This window comes from Bos indicus, chromosome 23 (assembly GCF_029378745.1).
Source record: "Bos indicus isolate NIAB-ARS_2022 breed Sahiwal x Tharparkar chromosome 23, NIAB-ARS_B.indTharparkar_mat_pri_1.0, whole genome shotgun sequence".
Lineage (NCBI taxonomy): Eukaryota > Metazoa > Chordata > Mammalia > Artiodactyla > Bovidae > Bos > Bos indicus.
Genome location: NC_091782.1, coordinates 39,523,583 through 39,542,087, shown reverse-complemented (window position 1 = coordinate 39,542,087; position 18,505 = coordinate 39,523,583). Strand labels below are relative to the sequence as shown.

The window sequence follows — 18,505 nt, the reverse complement described above, 5'->3', positions numbered from 1 at the left end:
GTTTTTAAATAAAGTTTTGTTGGAATAGAGTCAAGCCCGTATATGTATGTGCTCTGGTTGCTTTCTTGTTACAATAGCAGATTTGAGCAGTTACAACAGAGCTGTGTCCCACAAGGCCTAAAATATTTACTGCCTGGTCTTCCTGGTTTATTCCACTGCTGATGAAAGGAGGTAAAATCTCAAGAAAAAAAACTAGGAATTGGAAAGGGAAGTAGAGATTAAATAGTACTCCAGTGAGAGCAGCAGAATGAGAGCCTGTTTCCTAACTGCCCATCGCTGAATATATTTTAAATACTTTTGCCAACCTCCAAATTGGAAATTCAGATGTCTGAAGAGAAGAATTCTTGAATTCCATTTTATGGGCAATAACTACATATTCAAGGCTAGCAATCATTTAAATTAAAGAAGAATACATTATGAATTTGGTAATATGAATAAATGTAAAACTGTCTTTTAAGTTAGCAATTTAATTGCACAATTTTCCCTGTCATTTATTTTTCTGTAAAAGCATAGAAAATTCAGACTTTGAAGGGAGCAATAAAGCATAAGCATTGCAGAGGGGATAAAAATCTTTTGCCCACTCTGATTTAGAGACCTCTGTGACTCACGGATAAAAAGGGTCATCATAGTGTTTCTTATTATTAAAAGTATTACTCATTTTTTCTTATTTCATCTGAGTAGCATTAGGTTTATATAACTTATTAATCATTACTTTATCTTAAGCTTCTTACCCATTTACTCTTAGTTTGAGATACATAGCCAGACAGACAGATTGACAGAATTAATCTGTTAAAGGTTTTCAGAGGTCTTCACTTTTTAAGACCAGCATATTATTAGGGGTAGAAAGACGTTAGAGCTTCAGGTCCTATTTTCAAAAGAAACAATTGCCTTTATTATGTGGGTTCATTTACTGATATAAAATGCCAAGCACAGTGCCTTATACTTAGAGACCCAATAGTGTATATGTGTCAATCCCAATCTCCCAATTTATCCCATTCCCCAGTTCCCTGCTCACTGCCCCCCGCTTGGTGTCCATACGTTCTCTATATCTGTGTCTCTATTTCTGCTTTGCAAATAGGTTCATCTGTACCATTTTTCTAGATTCCACATACATGCATTAGTGAATGTACTTAGTGCCACTGAATTATAGTGTTAAATATGGTTAAAATAGTATGTTTTCTGTCATGTGACTTTCACCACAATTAAAAAAAAACACTTAAAAATAATCAGTGGTATTAGAGAGGCTTTGCTATTCAGAAAACAAGAACAACATGCTATGAAAATAGGTTGAGGGAGAAAAACAAATGTTCTTGGAAATTAAAAATCTAGTTGCCCTTTTTTTAAGTCAAGTAAAAGCTAAATTTGGTGTAAGCAAGTAAGTAAATTTGATGTTAATGAGTAGAACAACAACAACAAAAAGACTTGGAAAATAGAAGATAAAAGCTTTAGAGGATCAATCCAAGAGGAATAGGAATTCCAGAAAGATTAGACCATGACAATGAGAGGGAGTGGCTTACAGCATAAATATTCCTCACCGCTGAAGGCCAAGCATGTAGTTTCTAGAAGCTCACAGTGAGTGAACAAAAGAAGCAGACCTGACTATGTGTTGTGAAATTTTACAATAAATGTGAGACAGGCCTGGAAGCTTTGAGGGAAGTTAAAAATCAAAGAGCTTCAAAGGAATGAGAATCTGTGACCACAGGTTTCTCATCATCCACCGTCGATATCAAAACCCTGGGAGCAGTGACTTCAGAGTCCTGAGGGCTGCTGATGGCCAACCTTCAGTTCTTAGCTTAGAACCCTCAAGTGCGAGGGTGGAACACACATTTCAGGTATGTTAAGGGCTCAGACTTTCTCTTCCGTTCTACTGTTGGAAGGTGTTCCAGGAAAACAACGAATTAACAGCGGGATCAGGAAACTGACTCTGTTGCAAGCAGTAGTACCCAACTCTGGCCAGCTTAAGCAGAAAAGATGTTTATTGAAAGGATATTGGATAACTCCACTGAATTGTCAGGAAGATTAGAGAACCAGGCTTGGCAAACAGGCAGAAACAAGGAAGGATCTGTAGCCAGAACCACAGCTAAAACATTTCACCGCAGCCATCAGCACCAATCTGCTCTTGTGCCCGAGCAACTCCAAATTCCAGACCTAGGGAAGGTGTATCTGCCTGTCCCAGCCCAGGGGACCCTAGCCCAGGTTCCAGGGAAACTGGGAGAGAGGACTGGGAGTCTTCAGTTTCTGTGGTTGACTCAAGAGAGGGAAATTTCTCCTCTAACCCTCTTGAGTTCCTTTGGCTAGTGTAATGATTTAATTGACACAAAACAGATTAACAGAGGAGGGAGAAAAAAGAGGAAAAAAAAGCAATTCATATGCATGAGGTCTTAGAGGATTAAGATCCCCAAAGTGACCAAAACAGGCCATTTATCATTCTAGATGAAGAACCAATTACTTGTGAAAATTTAACCACAAAGGGGCTTGTGCTTGGGGTAACAAACTGGATGAAGAAGTAACAAAGTTTGTTTATATGGCTTCCTTACCCTTGAATTCCCTAATTCTGGTGATAAGGAGGCTTTCCATACCTTCATGTGAGAGAATTATTTCCCACTTTCATGGGGAATGGGGTGGGGGTAGGGGGGATGGACAGGGTGGTTTTTTTTTTTTAATATATTTTTTCCCATCTATTTCCTCAAGTAACTTTTTTTTTTTAACTTAAATTTATTTTTAATTGGGGAATAACTGCTTTACAGTATTGTGTTGGTTTCTGCTATATACCCACCTCAATCAGCCATAAGTACCCACCTCAATCAGCTGTAAGTATCCATGCGTATGTCCCCTCCCTCTTGAGACTCCCTCCCACCTCCCACCTCATCCCACCTCTCTAGGTTGTCACAGTCAAGTAACTTTTAATTCAAAGTTTTTAAATATAGAAAGGAAGGCAGTCACCAGTTCATAAGTAATTGACTTCTGTTCCAAAAGTTGTACGTCAATTTAAGATTTCTTCTCCTTTAGAAGCCTTCTTGTGTACCTGGTTAGATTCCCAAACTAGTCCACGAATACAAGTTAGAGTGAAGTGAAAATGCCTAGATCTGTTGTTTACAAATCAAAAGAAGCAACAGAGTCAATTTTGGGGTCCATTCTAGTAGTCCAGTGAGAAATTGTGGAAGGATTTGCCTGGGGCCGTGAAGCAGGCGTGGAGGGGGGCACCTGAAAAAGAAAAGAGACTATTCTGCCCACCAGATGCTTGTGGCTAGAATGTGGGACCTCAGGCGGCATCTCCACCAAGGAAAATGCACACTAGCTACTGCCGGTGCCAAGTGCTCCCATCTGAGCTTCTTGGGTGCTGTTCATCAGTCCTCTGAGATACTGGTTTCTGAGTAGGCTTCTCACCTAACAACTTCTCTTGATAGATTCTAAACTTAACCTGTTGCTGGAAAAAACTCCTGGAAAGACCAGAGCTCTTCCTCTTAGGTAACCTTATGTTCAATGAAAGATTGACGCTGGCAGTGTGGTTATTTCTTCTCCGAAAAAGAAAAAGTTAAGAAAATAAAATCACTGTAATCCTACCGGGAGAAGGCAATGGCACCCCACTCCAGTACTGTTGCCTGGAAAATCCCATGGACGGAGGGGCCTGGTGGGCTGCAGTCCATGGGGTCGATAGGAGTCGGACACGACTGAGCGACTTCACTTTCACTTTCCACTTTCATGCATTGGAGAAGGAAATGGCAACCCACTCCAGTGTTCTTGCCTGGAGAATCCCACGGACGGAGAAGCCTGGTAGGCTGCAGTCCAGTCGGACACGACTGAAGTGACTTAGCAGCAGGCCGTAATCCTACCACCCAAAGATTAATACTGTTAAACTGTTTGTTATTATGTATCCTTAGATACTTTCTTTCTATGCATATAGTTTTCCCACAGAAGTAGTAAATCTTACTGTTTACTGCTTAAAAAAAAATCTTACATACATAAATATACATCATTATTAATTGCATAACATTACGTTATATAAATGTAGAATAACTTCCTGAATTTTTCTTCTGAGATTGGGCATTTATGTTGGACATATGTGGAAAAGTATAAATATTCAAGAAACTGGGTGTGCTGTTTTTAATAGACAAACCGTAGAAACAACGTAAATGTTCTCAGAATATACTCCAAAAAATGGAAGTGTTAGTTTGAAAGATATAAATTTAATGTGTATACAGACACCTCACTTTGTGAAATCTAACCAAATGTTACAGAACTATAAACATGAAATCATTACCTCATATTTAATTTTACTTCTTAGACATAATCTCCGTTAACATTGGATGTGGATCTTTTCAGACTTCTCTCCTCTGTGGATACATAGGAAATTTCATATTGAAGTCTATAGTTTTATAGTTTTTACCCCCATGAGATAATACTATACACATTCTTGTGCAACCTTAATTTTTCCCCTTTATAAATATGTCTTAAAAAAATATTTCCAAACATGTAGATGTATGTGTGTGTGTGTGTGTGTTTATCCCTTTTATAGGTTGGTAATGTTGGAGCTTTGTGATTGACCTGCCAAGAAACTTTGGGAATTTATTCCTCGATTCATTGAAAATAAATACGTCAGTTTGATTGAGTGCATACCATATGCAAGGCTTTGAGGAAACCAAGCTACTTAGGATCTGAGCTCATGGTCCAGTGTGGAAACCTGGAGAGTCTATGTGTTATGATAGTGAAATCATGCCCCAACAGCAAACACTATGGCAGCAAAGGAGGGACGTGTCAATCAGTCCAGGGAAGTCATGGTCACTGACAAGCTATTTGAACAGACCCGAGTTCAATCCTGGTTTCTGTGATTTATTAACTGAGATTTTAGGTAAATCCTTAACTTCTCTGCCTCAGTGCAAGATGGCTTTAGGAATGCCTAGCCCACGATGCTGTCATGAGTATTTATTGGGGAAGTGGTTATAGCAGAGGAGTGTTGAATGCCCATTAGTAGGTGTCTGTCTAACTAAACGAATCATGATATATTAATGGATACACTATTATGCAGCTCTGAAAAATAAAGTCATTCTCTGTATACTGATAGGGACCAAACTCCAAGATGTATTATTAACAGTGTGTGGTTTGCTACCATTTGTGTAAAAAAAAAATTTTTTTTATAAGATGTGATGGTTTAAAACTATATGTACTTGTATTTACACAGCCTGTCTAAAAGGATATCTAAGTAACTTAGCAGTGCTTGCCTTTGAGGAAGGGAATTGGGGATCAAGAGTGAGAGAAAGACACAACATTGAAAATCAACTATCAATAAAAATTTTAAAAGGAACAGAAAAGAATGGGAGAAAGATTAGCTGTCCAGGTATATCCATTTGTGCTGCTTGAATTATCTTGTGTGTTTATTATGAGGAAAGTTTTTTTAAATTATGAATAAAATAAAACGAGTTTATCATAAAGTAAGATGGTATCAGTTTAGTATAACTTCAAATATTTTTGTATGCCAATCTTTCACTATCATTTTATGGAATGGTTACAGACACAGACTTTAGAGTACATATTTACTGGCTGTGGGGATATTGGAAAAGTTATTTAAGAAATCTAAATATCCATTTTCTCCTGTAAAGTAGGAAATTATATTAACCACTTTATGGTGTTGTTGTAAAAATAAGATACATAGTCGAGTGGGAAGCGATTAACCTGTGATATGATATATTGTAAGCACTCAAATGTTGAGTGTGCTGTAGTTAATACTAAAAGGCTGTATCTAGGACTCTTTGTTGCAAGTAATAGTAATCTAACTGTTGTCATTTACCAAAAAGGGACATTTGTCAGCTCACACAAATGAAAGTCCAGAGTAGCTCTGTTTTGGGGACTGGTGACATCTAGCAACCCCTTTGAAGGGACTCAGTCTCCCTTCAGCTCTTAACTCTGCTTTCTTCTCTGTTGGCTCATCTCCTAGGGAGCTCCAGGCTCATGTCCTACTAACCTCGAAGTGAAAAGAACCCAGTACTATCCAACAGAAATCCCATTACTGACTGATTCATCATGCTTTGGTCATGGGCCCATCCGTCAGTCAGGTTAGCCAGCCGACTGGACCATGCTGATGGGTGGGCCCAGATTAAGGCACCCACCTCTGCGACTTTAATGGGAAGGGCCAGCCTAAGATGCTGAACAGTGCCAGACCTTTTGTTCTCAAGCTTGGAGACAAAGAAACCACCTAAACTGAGAACTGTGAAGAAGTTCTCCAGATGAAAAAAATATGAGCAAGAAATACCAAGGTAGACAGAAACCACGGATGTTCCCCCCGGCCCACTGCTTGGCTGCCTGACAGTTATTCCTGTTATTTTCATGTGTATATTTCCTGAAACGCTTAATGGTGCAACTCTTCCATACAGAGTCATGTCATCATAGTTGGGGCTGAGGTCCTGAAGTTAACACATACTTCCTTTTCCAGTAAAAGCCACCCTTGATAATTACAGCTCAGGAAGATGCTGCATGGCTCATGGTCAGCATTTACTCCTCCTCAGGACCAAATGGCTGGGCCTTCTGTTAAGTACCACATGTATTAGTTGCTTTACTGGTAGAGGGCGTGTAATACGAAGATCCCTTTATAAACAAGGTAACTCTCCGTTCAGCAAGACATTCACACTAAGAGCAAACAAACGTTGAGATAACCAAGAGGAGATTTCCTCTGTGCTGGGTGCTCTGCCCAGGGCAAGGGGGCATGTAGGTGGAGACTACCTGCCCTGTTTAAATCCTCCCACCTGGCTTCTTATTTGTTTTAGCAGGCACATGTGCTCGAACTTGCTAAGGTAACCATTAAAGTAATGTTGCTGCATCATATATCAAAATGTGGAGCCCTTCCCCTAGAAGAGAGTCCCGTTACTGTGCCTGTCTTCAGATCTAGGACCTGCACAAGTTCTGTGTGGTTCAGTTTAGTCCCTGCTCACTACACAGTGGAAGAAAGGAAACAGGATAACCCGAAACTTCATTTGAGAAAGGGGAGATCACACACGGAGCTCACCTCCCGAAGCACATCCGTGTCCTCCCCACAGTGGGAGGCTTTCTGGAGATGTGACCTGCTTGTGGGGCCAAGATGGTCACTCTGATTTCTGTCCTTTAGGAGAATTTTTCTGAGGGTGCCCTTCTTTCATTTCCTTTGGGTATAAATTCATAGGCTTATTGATTGATTCCCTCAGAGACAGAGGTCTCATAGGCTGTCACTTTCTCGGGTGCCTTTCAAATTGAGTCAATTTTCTATCTAGTATTGAGATTTGGTCCACTCTGGTTTGGTGCTTGGTTACCAAAGTCACACAGCCTGACTAGTTTTGGTCCTTGAAGTTGAATCTGAGTTTCTTAGCAACAGATCTCAGAATTTTCCCCAGCCCACAGCCTACTGCTTCCATGGACCTTAGCCTCAGAGCAGTTGGAAACAACATCCTAGGATGGAGAAGCAAAAACAAGTATGTCCCCAGGCTGCTGGCCAGCGGATGGTTCTTTATTGAGGGGTCAAGGAGGATGCAGCCTGTAGGGTGCAGGAGTTAGGATCCCAAGCTCTTTTCCCATTTTACTTTCCTTCTGTGGGCGCTAGCCAGGCCAGAGAATACAGCTCTCTTAAGTTTTTACAGAGAGAAAGTGTCTCTAGAGCAGAGCTGTAGAGCTTTTCTCCTCTATTTTTAGGTAAGCCTCAAATGAAGCTTGTCTCTCTCAGTAATAATTTCCTGAAGACCACAAGAAGTGGCCACCACACCCTGCCCCTCTTTAGCGATGCACACCGGCTCCACATTGCATTGGAGCCCTTCGTGACTCAGCCATTTCCACAGGCTCTTACTCTGCCCACCTCACCTTCCTTCAGGGGGTCCTCACCACACCTTCAGGAGCGCAACTCAAAGTGCTCTGAGGAAAAAAAGAGGCTTTATTGGCCAGTGTAACTGAAAAGTCTGGGGAAGACCAACTTCATGACCTGACCCAGAGTTCTGAAGGATGGCCTCAGACAGACTCCCACCTCTCCTTTTCCTCACTCTGCTTTCCCCTGGGGAGGCCTCATTTTCAGGCCACTTCCGGCTAACAATTTAACCTTACTAACAAGCCACACCCCTTACTAGCAGTAGTTCCAGAAAACTTCCTTGGATTGCCTTGTTCACCCAGCTTTGGTCCTAGGTCATCTGATTCGATCACTGTGGGGGAGGGTGAGGATGGAAAGAAAGACAAGCCTAGACGGGGTCACCTGTGTGCACGGATACACCTGTGGGAAGAGATGCTCCCCAAAGAACAATCAGGGAACTAGCCCGATTAAGAGGGAATGTTCTCTGGGCCAGCCAAAGCAACAGGCCCATATAAGGATTTGACGGACTATGTGGGAGCAGATGATGACATCCAGAGGGCTTCCCAGGTGGGGCAAGTAGTAGTAAAGAACCCGCCTGCCAATGCAGGAGACATGAGACGGGAGGGTCAGTTCCTGAGTCGGGAAGATCCCCTGGAGGAGGTCATAGCAATCCACTCCGGTATTCTTGCCTCGAGAATCCCATGGACAGAGGAGCCTGGCAGGCTTTGCTAGTCCATAGGGTCATACAGAGTCGGATACGACTAAAGCTGCTTAGCACACACACAAAGTTAATTTGCTAATTGTCATTTCTGGGCCTTTGGAGTGGTGATGTTTAGCTCAGCACTGCTCAGTGGAAAGATACTGTGTGCCACAAACACAGGCCACGCAATAAAAAGATATATATGTGTGTATGTGAACAACAGACTGGTTCCAAATAGGAAAAGGAGTACGTCAAGGCTGTATATTGTCACCCTGCTTATTTAACTTATATGCAGAGTACATCATGAGAAACGCTGGACTGGAAGAAGCACAAGCTGGAATCAAGATTGCCGGGAGAAATATCAAGAACCTCAGATATGCAGATGACACCACCCTTATGGCAGAAAATGAAGAGGAACTAAAAAGCCTCTTGATGAAAGTGAAAGTGGAGAGTGAAAAAGTTGGCTTAAAGTTCAACATTCAGAAAACGAAGATCATGGCATCCAGTCCCATCACTTCATGGGAAATAGATGGGGAAACAGTGGAAACAGTGTCAGACTTTATTTTTTGGGGCTCCAAAATCACTGCAGATGGTGACTGCAGCCATGAAATTAAAAGACACTTACTCCTTGGAAGGAAAGTTATTACCAACCTAGATAGCATATTCAAAAGCAGAGACATTACTTTGCCAACAAAGGTTCATCTAGTCAAGGCTATGGTTTTTCCTGTGGTCATGTGTGGATGTGAGAGTTGGACTGTGAAGAAGGCTAAGTGCCGAAAAATTGATGCTTTTGAACTGTGTTGTTGGAGAAGACCCTTGAGAGTCCCTTGGACTACAAGGAGATCCAACCAGTCCATTCTGAAGCAGATCAGCCCTGGGATTTCTTTGGAAGGAATGATGCTAAGGCTGAAACTCCAGTACTTTGGCCACCTCATGCAAAGAGTTGACTCATTGGAAAAGACCCTGATGCTGGGAGGGATTGGGGGCAGAAGAAGGGGATGACAGAGGATGATATGGCTGGATGGCATCACTGACTTGATGGGCGTGAGTCTGGGTGAACTCCAGGAGTTGGTGATGGACAGGGAGGCCTGGCATGCTTGGATTCATGGGGTTGCAAAGAGTCGGACATGACTGAGCGATTGAACTGAACTGAACTGATGTGTATAGATAAAATATACATACAGATAAAATGATCACTTTAATAGTATCTTATTTAATAATTTATAAAGCCAAAACAGCACCATTTTAACATGTAATCAATATAAAAAAATGATTCATGAGCTCTTTGACCCTTAGTTTTTGAAATCCAGTGTGTGTCTTACATGGACAGCACGTGTCAGTTCACATGAGCCTCCTGTGGCTCATGGCCACTGTAGTGAACAGAATGAATTTAGCTGATAACTTTTCCGTAGAGAAGCTGGATATGTGTCATCAGCTGATAAGTTGTTACTTCAGTGTCTACGTCATGGGGAGTTATTTTGAAATTGTGAATCTCCTCATTAGAAGAATCCGCCCTGAAATGAGCCTAAATGCACATTGCTGTGTTGGTGTCTAGTTGGTACCACCCCTGTCTGAACGCCCTTCACACCCATGCAGTCAGCAGTTGGCAATTACTTACTTAATTACCTGGCTTCTTTCCTGGTCTCTGCACAGTAGGAACCAAGGGACTCTTTATCTGTCTTGCTTAGCTCTGTTCCCTAAGCCCAGAGCCCAGTACACAAAAGACACAAAGTGGATATTTTTAAAGTGAAAATCAGATGAAAAAGTTGGGTGAGAACTTCTCGTTTGCCCAAGTTGATAACAAAATGCAGAAAGTAATCCCAGTGGAAGCCCAAGATTGAGTGTTTGTGGTATTTTTTATTCTGATGAATGACCATTTGTAGTCTGTGACTAGTTGTGTTCCTGTTCAATCACTCTTTCTTTCATTGAATATATCAATATATGTATATATAGAGAGAGACTGTATGTGTGATTGAATACCTACAGAAACCCAGGCTCTGTGCCAAGCCCTAGGTCTGCAAGGATAAATGGGAAACAGTCCCTGCCTTAAAGGAAATGAGAAACAGATAAGTAAAATAACTCTTATATCCAGCAAGTGTTATGATACCAACAAACACAGAGTGTATGGGGGAACACATGGAAGGGGGTTCAGTCCAGGTCAGAGATGGAGGTAGCAGCCGAGGTTTGCTGGGGGAAAGTGAATTAAAGTTCCACGGTGCCTGTGGTATTCTTAGTCTCCAGCCCCATGCCTGGCACATGTGTTGAATCCATGAGTAAATGAACAAAGTGCCTGCAGAGCCTAAGCCTGAAGGATCGTTGGATCTGTCCATCTGTGCACAGGAGGCCAGAGCCCCGTCTTGGAGGGTTCCGGGGAGCCCAGGCTGGAGGGAACTGAGGCCCAGAGGAGGCCGAGGGGGCCAGGGTAGGGCTGATGCAAGCCCGCTGCGTTTGGTAGGAGCCAGGCCGCAGCCTCACTTGCGATTGTCCACATGACCCGCGACCAACAACTGTACTCTCTTATTCCAGGCAAAGCGCAGGCTGGAGCTAGGAGAAAGCGGCCAGCAGTACCTCTCAGATGGTTTAAAAACCCCCAAGGGCAAAGGAAGAGCTGCACTCCGGAGTCCAGACAGCCCAAAAAGTAAGGATTGTGTCGTCTTTCCCTCCCCCAGGTGTGAACTTCCCAACTTTCAGAGCTTGTGGCTGAAGGGACCCGAGGTGTGGACAATTTTGGCATGTTTGGTTCTTTTTCATTTCTGTCTTTGCCTGTCCAAAAAAATAAATATGATGTCTGCAGGCACCCAGTGAAAGGTTTACAGAGTGAGTGCTGTTACCTGTAAGCTGACCTCAGGGGAGGCCTCTGTTGATATGCACAATTTCATTTTTCAACTCAGAATGTAAACTCCTTGGTACCATTCCATGGTCAAATCTAACTAACTTGCCTTCATGGACCTTATTTGAGGGACCAAGGCTAGCTGGGCAGTAGGTGTTACCTCTGTTGGCCTAAATCTCTAGCTCAGCATATGGCAGCCGAAGACTTGATGGAGACCAGTGAATTGCAGCTAGTTTGCATTTCCATCAACATGATCATTGTTTCTTTAAGAGAAAAGGAGGTTGTAAACAGCTAAATTGTCCTTTATGTCTCTGGCATTTAATGTGGAGGCTAAATTAATTTAGACTTCATCCTCTCCTAACGTGTAGTTTATGAATTAGGGAGTCCACAAATTGTGTGTCATATTCAGTTAAACCCTTGACCTGTATACCTATAAGAGAATAAATACAATATTAAATGGGGATATTTCATACCAGAGGGATGGGGAGATGGGATTGAAAGACATTTCCTAGGCATTCTTCATCTACATTATTTGGAAAGTTGGTGAACAAGTTATATGCAAACAGATAAAGGAGTCTGAAAAGCCAGTTAGGATGGGTCTGTCATCAAAAGCTGGAGAGGTTCACAGTCTGAACCCATTGACTTAGGCTCCATGTCGCTACAGCTCCATGAGGCTACAGCACTTTTCATTCATTCAACAGATAGTTTTGAACACCTACCATCTGTGAGATACTTCACTAGTCCCAGAGTAGGATAAGTCAAAATAGAAACTACTGAGAAATTCGCAGTGAAACACTTTCATCAAACAGGAATTTTTACCATCATTTCCTTTTCTAATAAAGCAGTTCATAGCTTTCTATGACTCACCAAAAACATCAGCAACAACAGCTTTGCTTCTGATGCTAATACCTGGGCTGCTGGGGGAGAGGGGGCTTGCTTGACTGCAAAGAAACCCTTCATTTCTTTACCTTTCCCCCTATTCCCCCTACCCGCTCGGTTTTTGTTTTTCTTTAAGCTCCAAAATCTCCCTCAGAAAAAACACGGTATGATACATCCCTTGGTCTGCTCACCAAGAAGTTCATTCAGCTCCTGAGCCAGTCACCTGATGGGGTCTTGGATTTGAACAAGGCGGCAGAGGTGCTGAAGGTGCAAAAGAGAAGGATTTACGACATCACCAACGTCCTGGAAGGCATCCACCTCATTAAGAAGAAGTCTAAAAACAACGTGCAGTGGATGTGAGTACGGGTCACCCCCCACCCCAGTTCGCTGGCTCTGGGCTGGGTTGGGGGTGGGGTTCCTTGCAAACTGCAGCAGGGTTTCTCCCAGCCCCAGCTTTCACACTCATGCCCACACTTTCATTCCTTTTTCCTCCTACTCTTCTCTCTCCTCTCTTCCCTCCTCAGTTCCTTAGCCGAAGTTCAGAGTCTCTTTACAAAGAGACCTTCTGTTTAGCTGGTGTCATAGATAAAAGGATTTATATTCAGTTAGCCTCAAGCAAGGGGACCCTGGGATTAAATAGGGCCCTGCAGATGTACAGTAACTTGCTGTTCAGCTGTCACCATCATATCAGCATGTGTGCTCTCATGTAATCTAACAGATGCTTACACAGGCCTCTGGCTTGTCTCTAGTAGGAATTTAGAAACTATCTATGGCTGGTATCCACACATACGTGTATTACACAGTATCTTTATCCATGGTTCTCACTGCAGATGAACTCACTTTCTCTGTAAATTAAGTCAAGACTTAAATGCCTTGGTTCCTTCTGGAAAGCCGAGATGATAATACTTGTCACCTACACACCCACACGCATGATTAAATGTGTGATCACATCATTTGTGAATTATGGACAGAGAATCTGAACACCCAGTATTTGAGAAGCAACTTCCAAAGCCTTATTAGAGGGGTTGACTTTGAAAAAACACTGCTTCTAACATAAGACAAACAGGTAGTTTTTTGTACTTTTTGGAATTTTGTGACGATTCAGTAACCCACTTTAGCCAGTAGTTGAGACAGACCTGTTGGGGATTGGTCTTTGTTCTTGCTTCCAGCACATCTGTGTTTCCTTAACCTCCTTTTCCTTCTTAGTTGTTGGTATAAGACCCTCAGAAATTACCTAGGTTTTTCATGCTTTTTTGGGGTGATGTTTGGTTGAATTTTTGAACCATTCCATCTTTTCCTTCCAGTCTTTCTACCTTGCTGTTTCTTTCCTTTCCCCCCCACACCACCCCACCCCCGCCATTTCTTTTTCCCCGCTGGGAGGCACGTGGCAGGAAGAAGAGCTGCCTCCTTCTGCCCTTTGAATTTGAGTCTTCTAAAGAAACAGGCCTCCTATGGAGGAAAGAAACCTGAAAATAGCAGTGTTTCTTCACTTAATTTCTATGGTGTGAAAAGTGAAGGACTGTATGTATAAAAAAAATATGTATAAACGTTCTAATTTTAACACTTGGCTAACAAGCAGTGTGACCTCCTGCATAAAGAGGGGACGTTTACCCGAAGGACCATTTCTCCCAGCCCTCCCTTTCACTGCCCCACCTCTACCCCCCGACCCTTTTGGCCTGTTGAACAGCCAGGCAGAGTCTGTGTTTGGATTTCCAGGGGCTGCAGTCTGTCTGAGGACGGGGGCATGCTGGCCCAGTGTCAAGGCCTGTCAAAAGAAGTGACCGAGCTCAGTCAGGAAGAGAAGAAATTAGATGAACTGATCCAAAGCTGCACCCTGGACCTCAAACTGTTAACCGAGGATTCAGAGAATCAAAGATATCCTTTGTGCCACCTGTTCAGTGGGGGTCAGTGCTTTCTAGACTATTTCCAGAGTTGACCACCTGACTTTTATGTGCAAGGTAGAATTTTACCCAAGTTTCATCCAAGTAAGTGGGGGGGGGAGGGGCAGTGCGGGGGCACGTGTATGTGTATTCATTATTTATGGAATGATAGTTATTAGACTGCATCCTATCATCTCTCTTCTGATAACCAGATGGGAACTATTTTTTAAAGCATTTTATTCACATGTGGTTGGGACATACGGGTACATTCATAGCATAGGACAACTCTATTAATGAGATCCATAAGGTGTCAGTATTCATATTAATGATAACATTAAGCAGATTCATCTTAGGCTTCCCGGATTTTGGATGGGTGTTAGCTGTCATTGTTGCGGTTCTCATATTCTATTTTCATTTCATCAGATATTGGAAGCAGTTGGAATTTATTGACTCTGTGTGACTGAACTATAGTTGAAGGAGTTGAATGAGTGTAAGAAGAATTGTTCTATAATTTTTAAAGCACATTATGGTGGCTCAGCGGTAAAGAATCTGCCTGCCAATGCAGGAGAGGCGGGTCAGATTCCTGGGTGGGGAAGGTCCCCTGGAGAAAGAAATGGCAACCCACTCTAGTCTTCTTGCCTGGAGAATGCTATGGACAGATGAGCCTTGTGGGCTGCAGTCCATGGGGTCACAGAGTCAGACATGGCTGATCGACTAAACAACAACAACACCAGTGCTGAATCACAGCACTGAAAACGGATTGCAGAAGCACCCTAAGGCTTAAGAAATCTCAGTTTATCCATTCTTCTAGTCATTGGAAGTAAAAGTATTAAAAAGCCAACTCTTGTTCTTAACTGGCTGGCAGTCTGTTGACTACCTGAAGGAAACTTACTGGTCATCACTTCACGTCAGACCATAGCAGAGGGCGATTACTTCATTGTGTTGACAAGAAGGTTTTGCAATCTTCTCAGTTATTAGTAGAAAACAACACCAGTATTTTAAATAATCTTGTTTCTAATTTTAGCTCCATGTTTATCTTTGTTAAGACAAAAAATAAAATGTGACCTGCCCAGTTTCTTGTAGTGTCTCATCTAAAGTAACCTTTTGCTAAAAGTTATGGAGACATTTGTTTTCCAATTCAAGCAGTTTTCTCAATTGTTCATTTCCTGTTGGCCAAAGGATTAACCTTGTCAGCTGATGGTTAGTGAGCTGGAGAAGAGGTGTGATGATTTGACGCCCACCACCCGCCGCCTCGTTGGCCAGGGTGGTTTTACAGGGGAAGAAAGAAGAATAGCCGTAGCTGGGCTGTTTCCTACTTTGTGTAGTCGGGAACCCCTTAGAGGAGGAGATGCGGTTTTTACACACGATTGGCAACTTGTAGCCTTATCACCTACATTCGCTTTCTCTGGGGCCTTTTCTGCAGAAGTGAAAGCTTCCTTACAGGGGGCTGCTATCCCAAGAAACAAATTCAGGAGGGAGCCACAGTGGAAGCACTTGCAAGTTTGTAAGATTAGAGAATATGTTTGCACAATTTATTTCAATTTGCCATCCAGTTCCGAATGTGGTACAGCTTGTTCACAAATGTGTTGAAATTTTCCTTCCTGCAGCATGTTGGGTAATTGTAGATGAGCTTTTGTTTTAATAAGTTGTCAGATAGCTTTCTGACAGTGGGCTATGGGGCAAGTACCTAGTTATCAGTTTCCCCACTGTTCTCAGTAAAAATTCACAACTGTCAAGTCTTCCATAAAGATAGCAATTGGCTTCCTTGATGAGACGGATGATGACCTAAAACCTAGAATCCTGCATGAGCTGTTCTGTCAAGCTCAACAGTAAATTAGCTGTTGTCTAAACTACTGAGACTTAACATGATAGTCTGTGAGATGCTGGATGCTCAGTCACTTCAGTCGTGTCCCAACTCTTTGTGACCCCATGGACTGTAGCCCACCAGGCTCCTCTGTTTATGTGATTCTCCAGGCAAGAAGCCTGGAGTGGGTTGCCATTTCCTACTCCAATAGTCTGTGAGAGATGCCCCTAAATGTGCATGCAGGGACTTCCCTGGGCTCCAGTGTTTAAGAGTCTGTACTTCCACTGCAGGGGGCAGGTTTGATCGCTGGTCAGAGAATTAAGAGCCCACATTCCACTCAGTGCAGCCAAAAAAAATATTTTTAATGTGCATGCAGATTATGGGTGAAGGAGTTTTTTTTCTGGACAGTAGGTTCATAGCTTCCTTTAATTTCTAATAAAAAGCTACTAATCTAAGGGACATCATTTCCTCTAGGCTAAGACCTATGACTGTATCGAACATATTAGATCACAGACTCCTTTCACTATGTTATCTTCGGAAATGCCTTCATTGGCTTGTGATTTGCTATTTCATCTTAGGCATTTTTTGGTACGTTAATATAAAAAAGCAACTGGCTAAAGCCATTGTAGATTAATTATGTTATTCCATGTCCCTTATAAAAGAAAGCTATGTGAGCTCTTCTCTAGTAGCACCAAGTCAAAGCCTGTCTCTCTAAGCAAGCTTGCACAAATACTTTTATCATATAATAAATACCATATTCTTTTGTAATATCCTCTTAGGTTTGACTCTCAGGGCACTTTAAAGAATTGTTCAGTGCCCAGAAGTAGCTACCGAGAGTACTGAATATGATTTTATTCTCTTTTCCTCAATCATTTGGTTTGCAGAGCATCTGGAAGCTGCTTTCCTTGTGAGCACCGAAATATTGTAGTTAATAGTATTATAGAAAGGACAGTTTTCCTAACAGAGAAATAATGACACTCTTATCAGCAAGCAGTCTATAACACAACCAGCCCAGGTGCACTTAAGAAAACAAGCTGTCTGCCTGAGTGGGGCTTGGAGTTCTTCCACGGATAAATGTAGTTGCTACTCATTCATTCATTTTGGGTGGCTGCTGACACTTTATAATAGTAGAGTAGCAGATATAAGTTACTGCAATTTCAACAAAATTATGGCTAATAGAGCTCAAATTTTTTCTGTAAATTGGGATTCTGCGGTCATTCAACTTGAATGACAGAACACTCAGAATCTGGTTTGAAAAGCCCTGACCAAACTGAGTTTTAGTTTTCTTTTGAGAGTTTAACTATTCTGTTTGTTTTTATGTTAATATCTTAAGTAGCCGTGGACTTTTTAGAAATGGGCAGGAAAAAAGCTATATATTTGATTTGTTGTTTGGAAGATCTAGAAGGAGATAAGACATAAAATACTTAAAATTTTTTCCATGCATCTATTTGGTTCTGTTCATAGTGGTTACATCTGAGACAATTAGTTGGAAGAGTTCCTTAACACTCATTACGTTAGCTTATGTTACATATCAAGATATTCGAAAAATTAGTGGCCTTAAAGACCAAACTGTTATAGTTGTGAAAGCCCCTCCAGAAACAAGACTTGAAGTGCCTGACCCAATAGAGGTAAGGAGATAACATCTCTGTTCACCTGCAGAGATCTTTTTGGAGTGCCCGGTGTTTTTTGGTTTTCTCCTTATAAACTCTATTTTGTGTTGGAGCATAGCTGATTATGTCATGATAGTTTCAGGTGAACAGTGAAGGGACTCAGCCATATATAGACAGGTATCCGTCCTCCCCCAGACTCCCCTCCCATCCAGGCTGCCATGTAACACTGAGCAGAGTTTCGTGTGCTGTATGGTAGGTCCTTGTTGGTTATCCATTTTAAATATAGCAGTGTGTACCTGACCATTCCAAACTCCCAGCTGTCCCCCCACCCCCACAACCATAAGTTCATTTTCTAAGTCTGTGAGTCTGTGTCTTGTAAGTTGTACCATTTCCTTTTAGATTCCCCATATATGGGATGTCATACGATATTTTCCTTCTCTAGCTGACTTAGTTCCCTCAGTGTGACGCTCTCGGGGTCCATCCGTGTCGCTGCAAATTGGAATGCCTAGTGTTTAAAGAATCATTGACGTCAGTTAAAATCCATATTTTCCTGAAAGCTTGAGAGTTCTTCCCCATCTGTTTTACTTAATCCTAACCTTAAAAATGTATGAACAGTTTGCTATGTATTGAATGTCCATAAAGTCTAATTTTAACATACCAGGGCATTCAACTCAAAGTGGTTGATAGTTTACAAAGTGGTATATGGGGCCCTGTCCCTCTTGTGGTTTACTCTTTTTCATAATTTGTTATCTAGTGGTTCTGATTGATTTGAACCAGTGGGGACTTTTATGTTGATTACCCTGGATATGGTCCCCACCATGAATAAAGATATAGATGTTTTAAAGTAGCTCCCTACCTTGTCTTAGCACATTTAAAGAATTTATTCATTTATAACACATTAACATTTATAAAATCAAATGAGACTTTGGGTTTGCTGATAGATGAGAATATTATAAGGAGCATATTTTTGTGATTGTTTTCAAATATACTTTGATAATATAAGC

The 18,505-nt window shown here is 41.9% G+C and overlaps 1 protein-coding gene across 2 annotated transcripts in view; it reads left to right on the top strand.

Annotated features, from left to right (window-relative positions):
- E2F3 (E2F transcription factor 3) overlaps window positions 1-18,505 on the top strand; it is an 84,555-nt gene that overhangs the window by 60,247 nt on the left and 5,803 nt on the right. For both annotated transcript variants that reach the window (XM_070777648.1, XM_019986117.2), the window contains exons 2-5: window positions 11,025-11,136; window positions 12,344-12,563; window positions 13,924-14,082; window positions 17,405-17,519. In XM_070777648.1, the coding sequence (XP_070633749.1) occupies window positions 11,025-11,136; window positions 12,344-12,563; window positions 13,924-14,082; window positions 17,405-17,519 (606 nt within the window). The remainder of the gene's footprint in view (window positions 1-11,024; window positions 11,137-12,343; window positions 12,564-13,923; window positions 14,083-17,404; window positions 17,520-18,505) is intronic.